General features: G+C 37.8%; 1 protein-coding gene across 4 annotated transcripts in view; it reads right to left on the bottom strand.

The window, feature by feature from the left end:
- The window catches only part of LYN (LYN proto-oncogene, Src family tyrosine kinase), a 51616-nt gene that overhangs the window by 19012 nt on the left and 10541 nt on the right, over window positions 1–22063 (bottom strand). Inside the window, exons 1-8 of one of the 4 annotated variants that reach the window (XM_084507639.1) lie at window positions 15408–15726; window positions 11332–11468; window positions 10150–10198; window positions 9952–10057; window positions 9498–9596; window positions 9289–9392; window positions 7473–7622; window positions 6103–6255 (exon numbers count right to left, since the gene is read on the bottom strand). In XM_084507639.1, the coding sequence (XP_084363765.1) occupies window positions 6103–6255; window positions 7473–7622; window positions 9289–9392; window positions 9498–9596; window positions 9952–10057; window positions 10150–10198; window positions 11332–11463 (793 nt within the window). In that variant the 5' untranslated portion in view covers window positions 11464–11468; window positions 15408–15726. Of the gene's footprint in view, window positions 1–6102; window positions 6256–7472; window positions 7623–9288; window positions 9393–9497; window positions 9597–9951; window positions 10058–10149; window positions 10199–11331; window positions 11469–15407; window positions 15727–22063 lie in introns of those variants that run through there. The other 3 variants (XM_084507641.1, XM_084507642.1, XM_084507640.1) reach the window with 3 other exon arrangements.

Below are 22063 nucleotides of genomic sequence, written 5' to 3'. Positions count from 1 at the left end.
TAAAATAGCATTAGATAAAATCAAGAGAATAGCAAGAACTGATCCTAAAGTTTATCTTGTAAAGTTTTTTTTTTGTTGTTTGTTTTTTAAATTTGAAAAGGAAATGAAATAGGAAAGAAAAGAAATAGAAAATAAATAGAAAAAGAGAGGGATATAAATGCAACATCTTCACTCCAGATTTACAGATAGCTCCAGTAATATCAAACTGCAGCCTTTAGTTCCCCTTACTATACACATTTCAACACTGCAAAAACACTTCTTGGAGAGGTAAAGCTTTTGTGATTCAAGAGAAATAACCTCGGTTCCACATTCAGCAACAATCCAGACAGTATTACCACAATGGATGTACCTCTAAATTGGAGCCTGCAATTTCTGTATATTACTTATTGCCTTAATACAGAAGCTCAGTGGCAAAGCAGGGAAATAATTTCCAGGTCCTAAGTAATTGCTCTAATCATTGCACGTTTTATCACCTTTTTTAAAAGAAAGATCATCATCTGAGAAAAGCCACAATAACTGTGAGCAAATATTCAATTGCATGATTACTAAATATATTTTTTCCAAGCACAGTATGATCAGAGTATAACACAGATATGCCTCTAGATGGTCTAATAAGAAGAAATGACAATAACAAGTCAAATTCTGCCATTAAAATTCAGGTATACAACTTCTATCCATGAAAAAAAAAAACAAAAAAACAAACATGTATTAAATACATCTTTTTGCTTAAAAAGCAGAAGGCTTTTTATCTGTAGTTTGTAATATTCTACACCATACCCTGAATGAGAGCACCAGTTCCACTCCCCATTTGTTGAATACTCTGTTAAACATACTAATTAATACCTTTACTTCTGTGGGACAATTCTATCTACACTCTTAACATTGACTATATAACAGTATCTTACATTCACTAGAGATTCATCAGACTAGGTTTCTGCTTACAGAAAATTTGCATTACGAACAACAAAAACCTCACCCAATACTGCAGGAAAACAGTCTATCCTGGTCCTCTGGTGGTAACATACAAAACAAAGTAGCATGAGAGCATTAGAGACATTTGATCCTGATCTGTCTCTCACTCATTTATTTCATCAGGTTTTGGGGGAGGTGGCGGGAACGACAATACACCACCAGTGAGGAAAGGTGGTTGTGAACTCTAGAGGTTCTTCAGCAAATGTTATGATGTCTATAAAAAATGGACCCTTGTCAGCTCAGAAAAACTGGAATTTGTTTTACCTCTTTCCCCCACCCATTACACGTAAAGCCTTCACAGAGCATGAGGCCCTACCTCTTCAGCTAAGCTGGTGTCACCTAGCCACCTGAAAGAAAACTCCCATCATCTGTGAGCCAGAAATGTCAGAGTACGAATAACACATGAAGAGGAGCATTATGTTAGAATATCGAGCTAGACAGACACGGAGCAGGCAACATCCTTTCAGTATGCATCTGTACTACCAAAGCTTAATGTCTTAGTCCTCAGGTCACGTCACTTATGATTACTAAGAGGACCCCACACTTGGTTTGTCATGGTATTCCTTGGCATATGGTATGAATGAACTGATGCTCACTTTGCCACCTAAACATGAACTCAAAAGGACAGATAGATAAGCAATGAAATTCTTGCTTACATCTAGGTCATCTGACATAAAATTCAGATTCTTTGCAACTAATATTCAGCTCCTGTATGTACTGTAAAAATACATCTGTGATGCTGATGAGATGTACTAGCCAGTTTTCTTGGTTCATTTTACATGTCTTCATGAAAATAATAGTATTTTTGAGGTATGGTTTACTCTGATTTTAATAACAGCTGCATAAGAAAATACACCCCAAAATGTTTATTACTTATATTCTAAATTGGGGTTTACAAAATGAGAGAATCTTTTACACCTGAGATGCAAGCAAAATGAGTCTCATTAATAAACTACACCGTAATGGCTCCATTTGGCTTGTTAACTTTTCTCTTGTCCCTACTTGAGAATTCTATTCATGGATTATTAATGTCACAGAGCATTATGGTTCACGTCATATCAATGCACACTAGGAACAAAAATGCATAAAACATAGACCCTACTCTTACGGTGCTACCCTGGTTCATCACTTCACTAAAGAAGATGCCCAAATAAACTAAACTCCATAGATGAAAACCCTTTCATACCATGGCAGGAAGCAAGTCCCTCAGCAGTTTAGGCTTTTGTTAAAAATTAGATATGATGCAAGAAATAATAGGCAAATCTGAGGAATCTGACAATTGCTTACAGAGAGCTATGCTCTTCTTACATGTATGAATAGAACCCCTCAAAAATTGTGTTTTGCCCATTTCTTTTGGAGTTGAATATGGTATTTTCACAGGCAGGTTGCCAGATTTTCACATGGGCTTATTCAGGCCAAGCTGTGATACAAACTCATAATAGGCAATAAGTTGAGCCTACCAAAAGCATTTCTGAACAGATCTCCAGGACTGAAGATGGTCAGCTTTGTGAACGAGTCTACAAGAGGCAGCTTTCTCCTTCCTCTGCCTTCACACTAATTCCCTATAAGGTTATACTGGAAACAACCTGAGCTAATCAAGTGTGATACTGTTAGAAGTCAATGTCTCAGGCTATTGCAGCTGCAGGAGGTACAGTATTTCCAGGATGCTGTCTGGAAAGAGTCAGAATGATGGCAGCTTCTCTACATCCTATGGCACATCAGCACATCACTCTTCCTTCACCATCTACACCATAGAACAGTTTGGGTTGGAAGGGCCCTTAAAGATCACCTAGTTCCAACCCCTGCCATGGGTTCCCACCCACCAGACCAGGTTGCCAAAGCCCCATCCAGCCTGGTATTGAACACCTCCAGGGATGGAGCATCCACAGCTTCTCTGGGGAGCCTGTGCCTCACCACCCTCTGAGTAAACAATTAGTTATGTCTAGTATAAATCTCCCCTCTTTTAGTTTAAAACTATTACCCCTTGTCCTATCACTACAGGCCCTGGTAGGAAGTCTTTCTCCATCTTTCTTATAAGCCCCCTCTAAGTATTGGAAGGCCACAATAAAGCCTTCCTTGGGCCTTCTTCAGGCTAAACAATACCAACTCTCTCAGTCAGTCTTCACAGGAAAGGTGTGCCAACCATTTGCAGGCCCTCTTATGGACCTGCTCTAACAGGTCCATGTCCTTCTCGTGCTGGGGACCCCAGAGCTGTGTGCAGGACTTGAGTAGGCACAAAGGAGTAGGCATGCAGGTGTTCTGAGTGATGGCATTGGTCTTCCCAAGAAACTGTCACATGTGAAGATGTCTGAACAACTGCCTGACAATGGGAAGTGGCAAATAAATTCCTTATTTGTCTTTGCTTGCATAGCAGCTTTTGCTTTACCTTGTAAACTGTCCATATCTCAGACCATGAGTTCTCGCACATTTACCTTTCTGATTCTTTCCTGCATCCTCCCCGGGGGCAATAGACTGAGTGGTCTAAAACATACGTGTGTTATCAGCATTATTCTCATCCTAAATCCAAAATACAGCTCCATACCAGCTACTAGGAAGAAAGTTATCTCTATTCCAGCTGAAACCAAGACAATCTTCTCTAACATATGCTAGCTTTCTCCAAAACCCAAAAGTACACGTGCAGGAGCAGGATGTCAGCTTGCAAGCTCAAAAAATACTTATTGTTGAACTAAAAAGACTATAAGAGAATTCTGGCAAATCTTCACATTGCAGTAACAGTATTGTCTCTATCTTCCCATATACTACAGAGTGGTTAAGGTTGGGAAGGACCTCTGGAGACCATCTGCCTAACCCCCTGCTCAAGCAGGGGCACCCAGAGCAGGCTGCTCAGCACCATGTCCAGGTGGCTTCTGAAGATCTCCAAGGAGGAGACTTCACAGCCTCTCTGGACATCCTGTGCTTGGTCAACTATCATAGTAAAGAATTGCTTCCTGATGTTCACATGGAACCTCTTGTATTTCATTCTGTGCCCACTGCTTCTTGTCCTGGCACTGGGCACCACTGAAATGAGACTTGCTCTATTCTCTTTCTACCTTCCCTTCAGGTATTTCTAGATGCTGATAAGACTGAAACCGTGCCTTCTCTTCTCTGGGTGAAAGGGTCCCAGCCCTCTCAGCCCTTCCTCAGAGGAAGAGATGTTCAGGTCCCTTCAACTTCTTCAGGGCCCTTTGTTGGTCTCTCTCCATATCTCTCTTGTTCTGGGAAGCCCAGAACTGGACAAAGTTCTTCTGAACCAAACACTGTTCCCTCTGAAATCAAAATCCTTTAGCAAGCAGAAGTGTATTTGGTATTGAAGCTATGGAATAGTATTTCTCATTCGTACTATGACCTAAACATAATTTTGCTCCAGATGAGGTAAGTAATCAGCAGAGTCTAACAAGTAGCTTATTTCTCAGTATCTCTGTTTAACTCATGATGCCTCTGGTTAGTCATCATTACAATCAACACTGTTTGTTTATATCCTGCACAGGTGACCTGATAAGTGTTTTTCAGCCTGAACCTCCTTGGCTCTAAGATTAACCACGCCCCTGATTTGAAAGGATCTGTACTGAGCAAATCAGCTTCTCTCGCTTCAGAAATGAAGCAGAGAAGAGGAAACACAGTGATCACTTCACAGTACATTAATTTTTCTCACAGTGCGACAATTCAGATAAAAGGGTTAGGCCCAATTTAGATGTCAAAATAACGACACAAATAAGAGGAAGCATCTTGAACCAGAAACACCCTTTTAAAGTTTTATGCCTTTGTGTGTGCATGCAGAAGTAGTCACTTCCCATAATGATCTACATTTTCAAGCAGGTGATAACATTCTGCCATGAAGTCTTCCACAGCATTTCAATGTCAGTTAATTATTTCTTGGCCTGGTTTATCAGGAAGAGAAAAACTGTACAATGGCTGACACCTGTCTCAACTGGCAAGTAAATTGTCATTTATGTATAACACAGCCAAAGGCTTTCTTAAGCCTTTTGTTGTGAAGGCAGATGAAAGGCTGAATTTGTCTATGTTGCATCATGGAGATGTGTCGCTGACATTTTTGCATAATTTGTATCAGCAGATTGTACCTATTAGAAAACATCTCTTTAAAACAACGAAATATCAAGTGTGTTCCTGTTAGACTGCTGCACTCCTGTGGGTCATTAGAGCACCCTTAGCATCTGCTAATAAGCTTAGGGATATGCTTCTAAGTTTCTTAGAAATGCCCCGCCTGTAGAATCATAATAATACCAATAATAAAAAAATGTTGTAATAGTATTAAAATGATTTTATTGCTATCTAAATATAACCTCCAAAAAGGAGACTCAGGGGAGGGTTAGACAATGATTTGACCTGAAGAAACATCATAGTGAAGACTTTGGAAGGAAGGTATAGTTTATCTCAATTAAGTCAAGTAAGATGGTAACTGTTAACATGTGTGTAACCAATGAATTACACACAGAACACATAATATGCTTCCCAAAAGAATACTCAGACCCCTGAATAGGCAGCACTTCAAAAGCAAGAGAATTAAAACATTTTTGCAGAACACGATTAGACAGTGGTCGTAGCCAGGGGAAGCCACTGAGGCTGAGAAAATAAAAATGTTTTTAAACAAGCAAGGTTAATTATGATTATAATAATTAACTCTATCAGTTTTAGCTGGTTATATATTAAAATTTACTACTTGTAAGTCTTACAACGCTTTCATTATTGGGGACCTGCATGATAGTTCAAGGTTAGGGGTGATCAGTCTCTTATCTTCTACCTACATCAGCCACCTGCTTCCTGAGTAGCAAGCTCCAACAATAATCTTGTATTAAATATCTCCTTTTTTTCACCAGGTTATGGTAGTCCCATCCATTATATTTCAGTCTCTTCTTTTCCAACAGATGTTAGAAACTTTACACATAATTTGCTATAAGACAATTTGTTCCATGTCTGTGTCAGGTACCTTATCTTTCACAGATCCTCTCTCCTATTATTTTTCCTCATGAGAAGGTATATTCTGAGCCTGACTGTTCTGTTTTTACAAGTATATCAGACAAGGCTTCTGTCCACCATTATTCTGAGTGATTCTTAAACTGTACTTCTTTCATGAGATTTTAATATTATTTTCAAAGAAATAAATAAACTTACCCATCCAGACTTCTCCAAACTGACCAGCTCCAAGTTTCTTCACTAATTTAATTGATTCCCGTGGAATTTCCCATGCATCTTTATCCCATGGTTTTTGTGGCTTAGGACAAATACAAGCTTTTTCCAACCTTCTACACAAGCCATCTGATTGCTCTGTTTTTTCAAAGGAAAAACAAAATATAAAATCCATTGCAATCCATTGAGTCAAAGACCATTTGATTTAGGTGTGCATTAACCAGCTCAAAATAATTTTCAGACAAGTCAGTGCCTATGAAAATGTAATCTTTTTAGTGCTTTCACACAACTTTAAGCGTTTCTACAGTTTGAAATTCAGGGACAGATTTAATAGAGAAGTGCCACACACATCTGGTTACCATCAGGTTATTTTGTTTTAGTACAGTTTGTACCAAATAACTATAAGATCTGATTGCTAACAGAAAGTACGAAGATGCACATTGGTGTCAGGCTTGAAATCTTTATTCTGAATCTGTCCTTAAGTTTTCTTATGCTATGTCGTTTTAGATGTGTGCACACATAAGAATGCAAGCATAAGTAGGTCACAATTATTTCTTCTCCAGTCTCTTACCACCTATAACTTTAATACAAATATAAAATAATTCTCAGGTTTATAAGCTGTGCAGAAGAATTACCACGCATATCTAGCAACTCAGAGAAATGTCATGGACAAGTCTTCGGCGTGGCTTTGAAAAATGAATGTGATTTCCTGTCTCACATCTTTCTTATTTTATGTCTTCACAGTGACAAGACAAACAATATATATTTTGGAGTCACCCACCATGAGGTTATACAGAACAAAAGGTCACTTTTATAGCTAAAATATAGGTGGAAACTTGTTCCTATCCCCCTCCTTTTGTTAATAATAAATGCGTACATTCTCTGTAGGTGTAATTTTCTTTTACAGCCTTCAGAACTCCATTGATGAAATAAATAAATAAATCTGTAGGGAAAAAAAACTTCAACTCTCAACATCAAATATAAGAAGACAGTTAGAAGTCTACACCTATCTCCACTAATCGTGATTACAAATTTAATCTCAAATACAGAATTTGTTTCCAATGCAGTCAATTCTTACTATAGTTTCACATCATCATCACTATGGTGAGATGTTTCAGAAAACTATTCTTTATTTTACAATGGTATGCAACAGAGCAAGGAGTATTAGGTCTGATTGTATAACAACCTTACTTGGGTTCCAACAAGTTTTACTTTATCTTCAATAACATGCACGTCTGAGTTATTTAGAAAAAAAAGATGAAAAGGTCTGAAACAAAACAAGAAAGCATTTATTTTCCTTCACAGGAAATAACGACTGTATTCTATTAAGTAATCCACTAATGGTTTTAACTTACTTTGATAATGTTTGATCATATCATTGATGCTGGGAAAAGTTATTCTTGGAGAGATATAAAACCCTCCATTGTCTAGACTCCTAATTTTGTAGTGCTTAATGACATCACCATGTTGCGGATCATAGTCTCTTATGGACAAGGAATAGCTGCCTGTGGATAAAGAAAGAAAGAATATTAACAGATAACAAGTCTGTACTGTCCACACGCACAGCTGAGCTCAACAAAGTTACCTTGTCTACTTTTTTTTTTTCCCACTCTTCTATTTCCTCAAATAACATTTTGCAATCAACATGAGGAAGTTAGCCAATAGCTGGTTCTGAACCAGTTACCAAAACGCTTACAGTCAGACTTTCTTTTTCAATCTTATTCAGTAAACTTTGGAGTTCCATAATTCAGACAGCTCCATGATTAACACACACTTCCGCATAAAGTCCCACTTTTTGAGTGGAACCACCTGGGAAAGGAACTCCATAGTTGTCACACTAATGAGACAGGAGCTAAAATTTGGAGATCAGCATCTTGGAAAAGGAACACACTGGGGGCCATGGGCCAACTAGCAAAAGGATTGTTTGGAAATGGCTTGAGGCATTGAGGAGAGAAAGAAGACCTCTTAATACTTGGGATCCTAACCTCAGCTAGGATTTAAGATGGAGCAGTATAATATCTGTCCTAAACTACAAAATTCTTGATTTCTTCCACTTACACAATTCTTGTCATCCATTTTGAAAGGACAAGAAACCACCTCAATTCCTTCTCTCGCTCCACATGCAGATCCAGTGACAGAAGAAGCCAGAAAGAAATATTTTATGGGTACTTTGCATTAGTCCCATCAGTCTCTGCTGAATTTAGACCTCTCTCTTCATTTGAGACTACAGAAAGAGTGATGTGGGCTCATTACAAAGAGCTACCTAGTCAAGAATTATTGAATTATGTTGGAAAAGACTTTTCAGATCATAAAGTCCAGCTGTTAACCTGACTTACAGAGTCCCATCACTAAACCAAGTCCCTTAATGCCATGTCCACACACCTCTTATTTACCTCCAGGAGTGGGGGACTGTTCTACTTCCCTGGGCAGCCCATTCCAGTGCTTGATCTGCAATGTTAGGGCCAAAAAATTACCCATGTGGAGAGGAAAGACATATGATCAATTGAAGGGATTAGCGTGTCTTCCTCTGGAGGGTCCAGTGTTAGAGTATCCAACTGAAGCATCCAACTAGGACACTGTTAGAATCAAGATATTGGAGGAGAACCATCTTATGTTCTCTGTCTCAGCTGAAAAGTCTGGAGCTTTTATTAAGTATTTCAGTACAAAGAGCTGTGTAGAAATATTTATCAAAAAGGTTTTTTGCTTATTTATTTTAAAACATACTACAAGGCAGAAGAGTAAAGTCTCATTATGCACTAACTATATTTTAAAACTTGTAGTGATGAATACAGACCCAATAATGAAAGGCTTTATTGTAAAATGCAGCTTAGGATATTTACAACTAAAATTGTCCTTTAATAAAAGAATCACAAACATTAGGAAGGAAAAGGATCTTTTCATTCACTCCTGCCTTTTCTCAGTGTAATAAGTCATATATATACAAAACCACCACTGCCACCATGTCCCATCTCAATTCAGTAAATTGTAACTCTCCTATCTTTCTCTGGTGATTTTCTCATCCTTCTCATTCCTAAGTAACTACAGTAAATTCAAACAAGACACACTGGAGTAACTCATTACCAAGTGCCACTTGATGCAATTTTTTGTGAAGCCAGATCATGTATTTTTAACTCTTCTATCAATTCCAAAATCACCCATCCCAAAGCCTACCTTTTAATGTTTCACTTTCTCTGATAAGGAATGCTCCAGGAGCATTTCCAGGAGCCAGGAGTTGCCTTTCAGCATCTTTTCGGGTTATGTCCTTGAAGAACCACCTGGAAAGTATGTCAAAGAGTTAGAACCTCTTCCCTTCACCCACAAAGGATGCAACACCAGGGTGGAAAAAAAATTTGCCCCTACTGAGAGGATAGAGAACTTACTCTTCTGTTTCCAAGGTGTTTACTTTTGCTACATAGTTGCTGGGAATGAAACCTTCTTTTTTAGTTATGAGAGATTTAGCTTTCCACCATTCTCCCAGCCTAGAAAACAAACAAACCAAAAAGATAGTATTCAAAGAAAAGCAAAGTCATAAAGGGTTGTTAAGGTTCCACTGTGCTGACAGCTTTGCCTGTGCCAGAAAGCACAAAATCACCATTTCTCTGTACTCAAGCTCCTCTTAGAAGCCATTGGTTCCATCAGATCAAAGTTTGGTCATTGTCACCAAGGACAGCTGTCAGGTCCTATCAAAACTACACATACTTTTATATTTTGACTTATAAGGGATCTCCCTTAACATTCATAATCTCATGTTATGAGTAGGATATAAAAAAATTTAAAAGGGATTTAGATAAGCCCGAAGAAAAACTACCATATAATCAGTACTGTCATACTTACTCCTCAATAACTTTTAGTTTTTCTCCTTTTTTGAATGACAAGTCATCTTCATGAAGGCCATCATAAGGATAAAGAGCTACAACAATGACTCCATGCTCTTCCGTATCTACAAAGGTAGAAGGCCAAAGGAATGGTCTCATTATCTCACAGGCTGACAAAGAATAGCAAACAGGCAGTAACATTTGTAGGAAAACATACCTTCATTGGCAAATATCTGTCCTGGTAAAAGGTGTGCCTCTGTATTTGCCTACAATGAAATATGCCTTTAATTAAGCAGTTTTACATTTATGTGACAAGTCTACATTACAATCATACATTATTCAGTTACTTTAGTATTATCCTCTATGTCTTAGATTAAAAGGAAGCATTTTGCAATCATTTCTGACCATTCTTCAAAAGCAAATTAGAGTGGAAAAGTATAGCAAGTCCCAACTAGATTTCGAATTGCACTGCTCAGACCTCATGAAAGTACAAAACAAAGCTGTGGGGAAGTTAACATTTTGTGACTTCTGCTAAACAGGCTTAATGCAAGGGAACTTAACAGGACAGTTAGTATCACTTTGCCAGTATGAGGAGCTATCATGATAAAGAACTACAAGCACATCTACACTTCTTAGGTTCTGAAGGACAAAAATTGTAATTAAGAATAAGTGCAAATGGCAATTGTGATTCATGTACATTGATCCAGAGTCCACTGTGTCAGCTGGTGACATGCACAAGAAGGGTGTTAGTCACACACACAGAGAATTAGGTCCCTGAATAAGGACAATTAGGAAATACCATTTCCTCAGCACAGTAGAGAGGGTGGGGGAAAGAGGAACTAGCAAATCTGAGAAACATCAAACTCCCTTAACACCCAATGGGATTCCCCTTCCCAGCACCCTTCCTTTAGCTAGTTCCTCTTACACCACAGTTCTGCCCACTTTAGAACTGCATCCATTTTGCTCCCCCTCAGTTCTTACATACACAGCTTGTGCAAGGTAAAATTCAGTGAATAAAAGGAAAGTTGACTAGGAATGGTAGAGGTAGAGAAATAAACAACTTCTGGATCCCACAATTATTAATATACAACACTGATAAAACACAACTAAAAAAAAAAGTTTCTAAAGTTACCTAACATTACGCTACAGACACAGTTGTATCTAGATCAAAGGTCTCCAAGGATTAATGTTTTCATGCAGAAATTATGATATGTGACGAAGTAATTTATCTTTTTTTTTTTAAAGTGTTAATTCTTTGAGGGTGAACTGCACAAAGCCAAATTGTAGACTAATGATCAATTTGGATCTCTTCATGCATATGTTTTGGATTGAAATTTAAGCTATGCCAGTCATGCTTTGATCTTGCTACTGGAATTCTCCCCTGAGACTATCTACTTACTGGCCTTTGCTGCTTATTGGACGTTGGATCCCTCACATAAATAGTTCGTTCAGTTTTACGTACTGGTTGATTCTTCAAATCTAGCCCATCTCCATGCAGATTGTCTTTCCTTTTTGATTTTATACATCCCATATTTCCTGTTGGAATAAAAAATGTATTAAACAAAAACATTATGCCATAAGCCAAGCAGTTTCCCATCCAGTCACCTGGTTTATGTAGCAAAAATTTACTTCCTTTCCATACACAACAGTTTACTGGGAAAACAACTTAATGTTAGGAACACATGCTGAAAGTTTTATTTCTGATGCAAAGGAAATAAACGATTTCTTGTGTCAGTCCACAGTTGAAGTAAATATATCAAAATATTCATTTCCCATTCTAACACTTTTATATTTATCATATTTTCTCCCCAAACACCCCCCAGACCCTTTCAGTTTTTCTGATTCTTCTGTGAACTTCCAAATAAATGTAAGAGCAAATGTAATTACTGTAGTGAAAACTTGTTTCGGTGTTTTAGAGAGAAGGATGCTTCATAAAATGTAGGAAATATTGCAGAGTCTCTAGTGTAGCAGATCTTCAGGAAAAATATTAAATAAAAAAAAATCCATTCCAAATGATGAGAACCACACCTGAAGTTAGCAATTCCTGTATCTTCCCACTTTATTTTGTGTATGCCAGTCTAACAGGGAGCTCAGTGTGATTCAAATCTCAGCTGAGCACAGATGATTTGTGCAGTCCCAGCTCCCTGGCAGATATGCTGCTGCTGTGCCTTTCAGCAGTGAATTTCCTTGTTCAGATGAGCCTGTTGCAAAGGTCTGAAATTGACCATAGGTGTGTCGGTGATGATAAACCACCACACAAGTATTTATCCTCCAATATAATTTAGAAGAATAATCCTCCTCTCAGGCTGTGCATCCATGCTAAATCGGATGAGATACAGCTGCTAGCATGTATACGACTGGAACCTGACTGCTAATCCCATGATGTAATTACACTGTACTTCTCCAAGCACATATACAATGTTATCTCCACACTCCTCCCTCAGAGGATAGTAATTATACTTACTCTTGAAAGAATCCACTATGAATGCTTTACAAACCTCTTTTTCCTTCGTCTCTCCCTCCTTTCAGGTCAGTGCTCTAATGCTAGGTTTACAGACATATTTTCTCTTGCAGGCACACACTCTCACTCCCCCTGCCCTAATTAATCTTTAAAGCCAGTTCTTTGAAGAACAATGTAAAACTTAAAAAAGGGCTCAGTGCATATGCAGGCTCAAGCAAACCAGCAGTAAATGAAACACACCTGGAGAAACTAAAGCAGATTGCTATGCCCTACACATCTCACTTTTACCTCCATTGTTGTGAAGAAAAGGTTGTCACAGATAACAGTTATAGTAGAGGTGCCTACTTGTAGACTGTTTCAGCAGAATGGGACCTTAAGCACCCTATCCCTGTAGGCAGAATTAGCTGTATTGGTCTGGGTCTATATTAAGACTTGTACTTTTGTAACAATACTGGCAATAGTCATGACACTAACTGACATTGCTATAATAAAACAAAGCCCAGATGCAGCACTCCCACGTGGCACCTTCCCACATCACCTTCATTTTGATCTCCCCTCCCACTGTTGAGGAAGCACCACATAATGACAGATGCACTGTCCTGTTCGTGGGCTGAACGTTTTCTTCTAAAAATAAGAGGAAGGCATTTGCTGTCCCCTCCAATTCTGCAAATTATGTTACCTATTGTCAACAAATTTTGGCTGTCCATATAATTTCAACAGGGATCTAGTGAACTGTGATACTGGTTTACAAGAAGCATGAGAACTCATTGCTCCCCTTCTTTTCTCTTGAAGTAAAAGGAACCACACAGAAAATCAATAGGCACTGACCAGGCACCACCACCCCACACATGCAGAGCATACGGTTTCCTCTTCCTGTCTGTCAGCACTTCAATCTTCCTCTACTTGCTTGAAGGCCCTGCGGGGCACCTTCAGCCAGAAGCTGCCCTTAGAAGCCAAAATCTTTAATGCTTAATATTGGATTGTGAAAATGCCCATTGGGAGATTTTCCAAATGTTCAGTCCTATGTGGGTTATGTGCTAGTCATTTTGAGAAAAATGGGAAGGATTTTAATCATTTATTTTTAATAGTTGTGTATATATGGATGACTTGTTTCATAGTAAGGGTTCATAGGAAATTTTTGTACACCCATAGGCATGCTTCTGTTTGCATGCTCTCACCAGACAACTGGAAGTCCAGTGTTTAATTACTTGCTGTATCTGCAAGATCAGGTGTTTAGCCATCTAAGTGCTAACCTTTTTTGCTCTTAAATAATTCTGCTTCTACAGAACAAACAGCTAAAGTTGAGGACATAAGGTAATTTGATCTAAATTGCCTTTGCCTATTGCTGTAAGAAAGCTGAAGATATCTTTAGGGACTGCAGCTCACACAATGCCAATGTAAACTCATAGAAAAGCATTTTCACTCTGACTTTTCTGCAGCTTAAAGCACATGAACAGTAAACCCATTGTGAGGTTCTGCTGGCAAGCTCAAGGTTAGCATTTGTTTGTGACAATGACAACAAGAGATCAGTAATACCAATGTGCAGGTGCCACGTAATCCCACAGAAGTATAGTCAATGTCAAGTGAAATTGCACAAATACAGCATGTGAAATAATACATGTGATGCACCAAAGAGAAGATCCTGAGCCTCATCAGGTAGAACTGTGTTTTTTTTTTTTCCCCAAGGAGATGAAAACCCTTAGTCCTCACAGAATTTGGCTAACTAAAATGCTAATGTAGATACATCCTGAGACTTTTAGCTTCCTTACAAAGCAGGCCTCTCATTCATGCAAAAGAAACGTACAAGAAAATGCAATGGCATAAAACAATGTTTAGTACTTAACATATATATATATCATACACTTAACTGCATTGATATAATATATAACTTTCTGACATGCTATTTCTTGACAAGGATAGGCAGACTGTGGAGAAAATGTATAAAGAAGTTGAAAAAGTATTTCAAGCACTAGAAACCGGATCAATGAGCACATGTTCTTTTGATACTGTGAAATGAAAGATTCTTGAACTCTTCAAAGGCCACGAGATCTTATATTTCTACACATGCTAGCACTTTGTAAAGCTGCATGTGCTGGGCTCCAGACTTCACATGTAAAACTCCACAAGCTCAGTCCTACAGCCAAAGAGAACTTAACTATCTTGGTTTCAAAAGCTTCTGCTCAATGACTGACTGCAGCAGTCACTGCAGTATATACACTGAAGGGTATGTACTCAGCTTGTTTCATCAGCAATGCCAGATGCAATGCCAGTACCACAATATTACACATTTTTACTGAAATCTGATCAAGTTCTTTCCCAGGGTTTTGGGAGTGGTATTAAGGATTTGTAGAGCTAGTATAAACAGCAGGCACGGATGGGAGAGTTCCCATCAACACCCATTAAATAATGGATTTCAAAACACAAAATGCTATGTAATTACCAGAGCTAATCACAAAAATTCAATCCTAGCACATTAGACATTCAAAAAAAAAATATCTTTGAAATATAAAACGTGTATGTAGTATACATCTTTCTTAGTCTACAGAGTACTCATAAGGAAATTCTGAAGGGGGAAAGTTCAGTCATGCATGAATAAAATATTTTACTTAGTGTAAAATGTTTATTTGCATAGCTCTCTCTTCCTGTATCGCAATGAACATCAAGGAAGTGTTTTGAGCAGATATAAAAAGAAAGAGAGTATGGTAAGTAAGAAAACAATACAGCATCATTACAAATGACACTATGTTATTGTTCTTCAGAGATAAAAATAATTATGACACCAAAGGAAATGCTATCAGTCTCCACTCAGACATTTCCCATCCAATACTTTTTCAATACAGAAAATGCTACATCTCATCCATGCTTTTCACTTATATTATCTTTATAAAAGTTAGCAGCTATGTTATATACATATGTAAAAAAAAAAAAAAAGAAAAAAAAAAAAAGAGTAATAAGTACTCTCCTAACAAAAAGCATCATATCATGTAACATTGCTGAAAGATAAAGACACATACTTGAATTAATATCTGCAGCATGGTGATAGCAATCCAAGTTCAGGCATCCTTCTAAAATCCACAGAACTATCCTTACAAACACAGCCGGGTTGTTTCACAGACTCTGTCTGGAGAGACATTTGTCTTGAATTTTTCCCACTGAATCCCCTATTATCTTCCCCTATTTCATCTTGCTACAGCAGTACTTGGGTCTTTATTCCAGAATAGATTGCTAGGGTATCAGAAACTAGCACAACGTTTCTTCAAGGTTAAAAGCTGCTGCCTATCCCAGAAGCATGGTTGTGTTATCTGCTTTCTGCTGCTTCAGGCAGTCAGAGATCGTGTGACCATTGCCTGTCCATCCACCATTTTTAGCATTTGAGGTTTCATTTCCTCCCAGTGTTTATCTTCTGTATCATCTAAGAAGCTGATCTTGTTTTTCATTTTGTTCATGATCACAACTATTGGTATCCTTGTGATTCTATTGCATACAATATGTACAGTGCAAATTAGAAACCATTTCCTAAAAATCAACCTGATACATCTCGGTGTATCTCGAGTTAAGTAAATGATTTTTCCAATCCTCACAGATTTTTCAGTTATTTAGAGCAGCTTTATTTTAATCTTTACAGATAGTTTTTCATAAAACACCTAAAATAGATTATACTTTGGTGATTTTTTTCCAATAAAAAAGTATTTTAAGGAATTTGATCTACAACATTGACCATACAATTTTATTCAATAGGTGTCTGTTTTTCAAAAGAACAGTAATCATGTATATAAACACCAATTCTGTGGGTGGCTTAGTCCTTTAACAGATATATACATTTGTATTTTAACAGATACAAAGATGAAATGAATTTATATTCAATTATAAGGTTTATCAGCAGTCAACTCTTCATTTAAGTCACTGAACTGTATTACACATATATAGAGCACGCATATATGTGTACATGTGTGCATAGAGACAAGTGTTCCTACACAGTACAAATAAGACAGAAGTACATTAAGGAGGAAAAAAAAAAATCAAGACCCCCAAGTTATTCGAGTTCTTTAGCACTGCTTTCTATATTTAAGTTCCCAAGTCAAATAACAGGAAGCAATTATTTTCATGTATATACAACACTGCTTTTAAAGCTGAAGCTTTAAAGCAGCTTGGAGAAAAGAGAGGTAATCATTTCAGTTTTTAACACATCTTTCAAAAATTGAAAATAATTTATTTTCCCTCCTCTCTTCTTCTGTAGCTTAATACTGTTTTGTCTTAGTGTGGCCTTTAATGTCTGCTATTTTGCTGCTACTTCACAAGTTATGAGGCCTGAAGGAAAGACTGATGCCTTCGTTAGATCTCCCGAATAATAAAGATTGTGAGACTTCTTTGCATTATCTTCAAGGTCAAGGCAGAAGAGTCTTGAAAAACAAACATACAAAAACAGGGTTTGAAAAACAAACAAACTTGGATGTAAAACTGCTGGGGAGGAAGAATTGTAAGTTGACCCTGTCCAAGGACACAAACACCTGCTTTCTCAGTACCCTCACCCAACTTTATCCGTAACTTCATTTGACAGCTTCATTTTCACATTCTAAGTGTAAAAAAAAAAAAAAAAAAAAAAAAAAAAAAAAAAAGTGTGGAGGGGAAGGAATCTTCAAATTTAAGGAATTCATTTATCTTAAACTTTGTTGCTGACTTCCTTTCTGCGTTGACCTGCTACCACATCAGTTGTGGTACCTGTGCTGCAATGATCTTCTTTACCTCTGTTATTGGGACTATGGGGAGGAACATCTCTGAGGGACCTGGGAAAACCACATGCATTTCTGACCCATTGTCACACGGTGCAAAATGGCAAAGCAACCTCCAAGGCATGCAGAGGAGTTTATTTTGAGATGGTAGAGCTCAGCAAAGGTGTACTGGCCTGTACATATTTCCATAGTGCCACTTAAGACGCGTTACTAGGCTAGAGTGAGAATAACAGTGACAAAAATAAATTAGCTGTGGTCAGGGGTGATAAAGAATTGAACTGTAGAGCAACTGAACTGAAGTGGATTCCTTATTCCTTTCCTGACCCTTTGTGCTGTCTCAAAAATGATCAGTTTTGGTTCAGCTTTGTTTTTATACCTGCAATTCATCATTTCATATATACATATATATTTAAATCTTACTGTAAGTCCTGACTGCCTGGTAACTTTCATTAAAGCAGACTTGCATGTACAGAAATCCTGGGTCAGCTTTCATCTTGGGCTTGTTTCACTTCCTACGTCTTGTTTTTGCATTAGGGACCAGCTACAGAGACTTAAGGAGTTTGTTCTTCCCTCACCCTTCTGCTGAAATAGTCATGTATGTCTCAGTTACTCCTCAACTCATGTATTTTAAACTGTTTTTAATTCAGCTTATTTCTATTGGACCACGTTACATCATCTGCATGCCTCCCAGATTGAATCAATCCCTTAGATGATACAGGGACAAAAAACCACCATGTGCTCTCTGAAATGCTTATAAAGAAGGAGCATGAATAGCCTCAAGCTACCCGGTGTTTAACTATGACAGCCTTGCCCAGTAGACTTTTTGTTCCTGTGAGACACTATAGTCCAGCTGGCAGAATTTCTAGAACAGGAGAAAATTTTGGCAGTTCTTAACCTACTTCAACCTTTTTCTGGCAAAAGGTGAGACAAGGACAAAATAATATTTTGACATACATATATATAAACAATCAAAGACAACAAACAATTTAATCTCCAATGTAACCTTCAAAAAACAAATATTACTATAGCGTATGAAACACACTGTGACAACTCATCAAACATTTAAGTCAAACCCTCAAATTTTCCAAGGGTGCACTTTTATAAGAGCACGACAACACAGCTATCTGGTTTATCACCATGACCAGAACACAGGACCAAGAATTACTCTGTGGGAAAGGCAGATCTGTTCTGAGCAGCACGATCACATCATATAAGCTCAGTAACAAGTCTATTGAGCTCTGGTTATACAGAGCTTTGGGGGGTGGAACAAAATATTACTGCTGAAAGGATTCAGATCCTCACTACAACTGGTTTTGAACCTGTCTCATAATTCCCAGTATTAAACAGTTTTGGGGGCCAATAATGGCATTTAGCCTAAATAGTTCTTCATCTTCTCAGGCAATTAAGAAGAAGTCACATCTCTCAGCCTCTTTTCTAGGTTTTAAAGACCAAGCCCTCTCGGTCTTCTCCATGTGCAGTGGTCATCCCAGCAGCCCTTCCCTACATCTGTTTCAGTTTGATCTCATCCCTCTTAAGGATAGGAGGCTGGACTTGATCACGCGCTCCAAGATGACTTTCAGCAATGCCTTACAAAAAATAGCACTGCTATTTCTTCCAAAGACAGAAATATGATCCCCAATAAATTTCAGCAATGAATTTATTGTTTTCAAACTTTCATTACGCTGGCTCTTTATAATCATCTTGTGATCAGTCAAGACATCCAGGGTTGTCTCATTTTTCATCATGACAAACTCTCATCATAGCAGACTGTCATCTCTCCAGCGGCACAACCTTGCACCTTGGTATTAAATTTTTCCACATTATTTTGCCAGACCATTCTTTCTGCACAGTATTCTCAGCTGCCTGTGTGCTTCTAATGCCTCCGAATACCACAAGGGTACTCTGACTTTCTCATCGCTAATAAAAGTGTTTTTTAACAAGTGTCAGTGTAACACTGATGTATCATTAGGCAAGAGAGACTGGTATTACCAAGAGTTTCGGGAAGTGCAGCAGACAGGCACCACTACCCCAGTCAGCTTCTTTCTCAATTCCTTTCAAACCAATTACGTGAGCAAGACAAATTCTACTTTGCCCGCGCCATCTCATACTATTTTTTTACCATTTTCCAGTATCAGTTACAGAAAATATCACCCCACACTCTATCACCTTCATACTCTTCAACAATTACATTCCCATTACAGGTCATGTTTCTATTTCCTCTGCAATGTTTGTTTTTTTCAGTCCTGCACCAGTATTTCTGCTCCTCCTCTTCAGAGCCCAGATTCCCAACATTAGCACACAAATATTTGCCTTTCCACACCAATCTGGGCTGACAGAATCCTTTCTTGATCTCATTAGCATTTTTGACACTGATTCTTCTACCCTTTGGTGTCCTTTTTTCTTTCCCATATTTACCTGCAAAGTGAAATCAGGTGAAAGGCTAGGTAAAATTTATAGTGTAAGTCTACTTCCTAATTCAAAGATTTTTAAAAATCAAAATTCAAGTTAGAATGGAGAAAAAAAAAAAAAAAAAGCGTGCTGTTATCTGACTATAGTGGAAGTGTACTGTGTATTACAACACACAGAAAAAAAAAAAAATCCCCCAGACAGATGATATAAGAACAGGAAGCCTTGGCACGATAAAATACCTGCAGCTGCTCTATTGATGTGTTTCACTGCAGACACAGGAGAAACTTGTCCTGTCCCCCTCCCCCTTTTTCTTCTTCTTTTTTTTTTTTAATTTAATTTGTTTTATTTTTAACTTACAAATCCAGGCATTTTAGTTATGTAGTAACTAATATCAATTAACACATTGCTATGTTAAATGGAAAATCAGTGACTTAAATTATCACACCTCAAACTTCCAAGTAGGAAATGGTCAAATACAGCTATGTAGAAATTATGTGTGGTCAGAAGAGCTTTGAGGATTATGTATTTCCCTCCACAACAGCCTTTATAGAGTGCTTTGGTAAAACTAACTGTGTTAGTTCAGGTAGTTTCCTATATTCAAATCCACAGTCCAACATTCGTAGCCATTAAGCCATCAGCGTAAATGATAACCCAAAAGGTTCTATTCCTGTAACATGAATAGGGGGAGAGGGTGAAGAGGTAGGGACCAAGCAAAGACCAAGAAAGATGTTTTCTATTTCTATAATTCCTTTTTTTTTTTTTAATAAATAAATTTCCTAGAAGCTTGGTTTCACATGGGAAATTTGGCCATGGTAAAAAAATAAAAAATAAATAAAAATCAAGAAGAAACACTGAAAATAAGTAATATCATTGTGGTAGTGTAATAAGGTTATTATGCTTATAAAAGGATGAAAATAAAATACTGAAACTAAACATTACTTTGAAATGATGCAGAATATAATTTATACAGACTACTGATTCTTTTCCTTGTTTATTCAGTTGAATAAAAATACCAAAACACAAGAAAGTTAATCCACACAAGACTGTAATTTTGTTAACATTGCATAATAGACTTTATGCATTATGAAAATGTTCCAGATTCATGTAGTCAGTCCTTTTGGCACCGATTTTGAACCAAGTCCTACATTAAGCTAACATCTGGTTCCTGACCTTCTAACACTCACTTCATTTTATTACAATCATTTGCCTCAACTGCATCCTTGAGAATTTTGAATCAATATCAACAATGAATTAATTCATTTTGCCAGCCCTCAGGCAACTGCATCTTCTATTTCCTCAACTTCTTTTCCATGGTACTTTATCTTTTGAAGATAGAGAAAAGGTCAAATAACATCGTAATTTGCCACAACAGAATAAATACTTTTATCAAATTCTTCAAAAGGATCAAATGAAATGGAAAAGAATAAAAATGTGCCAACATGTTAACCAACTTAAAGAGAAGGTTTCCAAATACTTTATGGACTTAAGTGTTGTACAAACTGTATGTAAAAAGTATCATTTTCTTTACTAGTAAAGAACCTTAGTAATGAAAACCAGCAACTCCATATAACCAAATCTCTATTTCCAGATGAAAGTTTGGCCAAACCACTACACTGAAGAGAATTAAAATTTTTCCTAAGTGTCCGGAAGTGTTCCACTCCTTTGAACAAACTCAAAGGACTATGTCTGCATTCCAATCAGAGCATATCTGTGAATCACATACAATTTTTTCAGCTTTAAATTTACCACTCGGACCAATAATGGTGGCATGCTAAAGGTTCAGTAGTCCAGTATTTGCCCTGAGCTTGAGAGACGTCAATGTTTACAAGTAGGAGGAGAATCCTTCTCCCCTCTCCTGCAAATGACTAGTGCAATCACTGCGGGTAGGGAAAATGAGAAACTCACAAAAATAGTCAGATCTGGGGGCAAGGTCTAGAAATCTGTGGATACCAAGGGACACACCAGAAGGACAGAGAGAGAAATTTCGGGCAACTTCTCTCAACAACATGTTTGGAGCAGTTGCAGCACAGCATAAGCCTCCACGGGCTCCCCTTCAGCGTGGTGGTCCTTGCCAGGCCAGAAGCACACAAACCATCCTCCTCTCCCAGTAAGACTGCCTGAGCTCCTTGCTCCCTCCATCTGCCTCCCACATACACACTTTGCCTCACACACAAGTGGATGAGGTGTGCAGCAAGCAGTGCTGCATCCCTCTAAAATGTCTAGTTTATATACACAGTGGTTTGACTCCGATCTTGTTGATTTCAACATTCTGGTCAATTTACTTGCAAACAAAGACATAGCCACACAACTCACACTAAGTAACCTGCATGAGCCACTTTGCAGTACCAAATGTTTGCATTTACTATGTGATGTATGAAGGAGAAATTAGCTTCAAGCTTCAGAAGAACACATGGGACAAAGCGAGCAGCTTGCTAATATTTAGCTAACATTAATAGCTGCTGTGGCTAAGGGAGAACAGTGGTTATTTATGAACGTGGCCTTCAACTAGTTAAGGATGTTGCTGGCACTAA

This window comes from Aythya ferina (genome assembly GCF_964211825.1).
Source record: "Aythya ferina genome assembly, chromosome: 2".
NCBI classification, from domain to species: domain Eukaryota; kingdom Metazoa; phylum Chordata; class Aves; order Anseriformes; family Anatidae; genus Aythya; species Aythya ferina.
The sequence above is the reverse complement of the archived record's forward strand: the minus strand, read 5'-3'. Positions and strand labels throughout refer to the sequence as shown.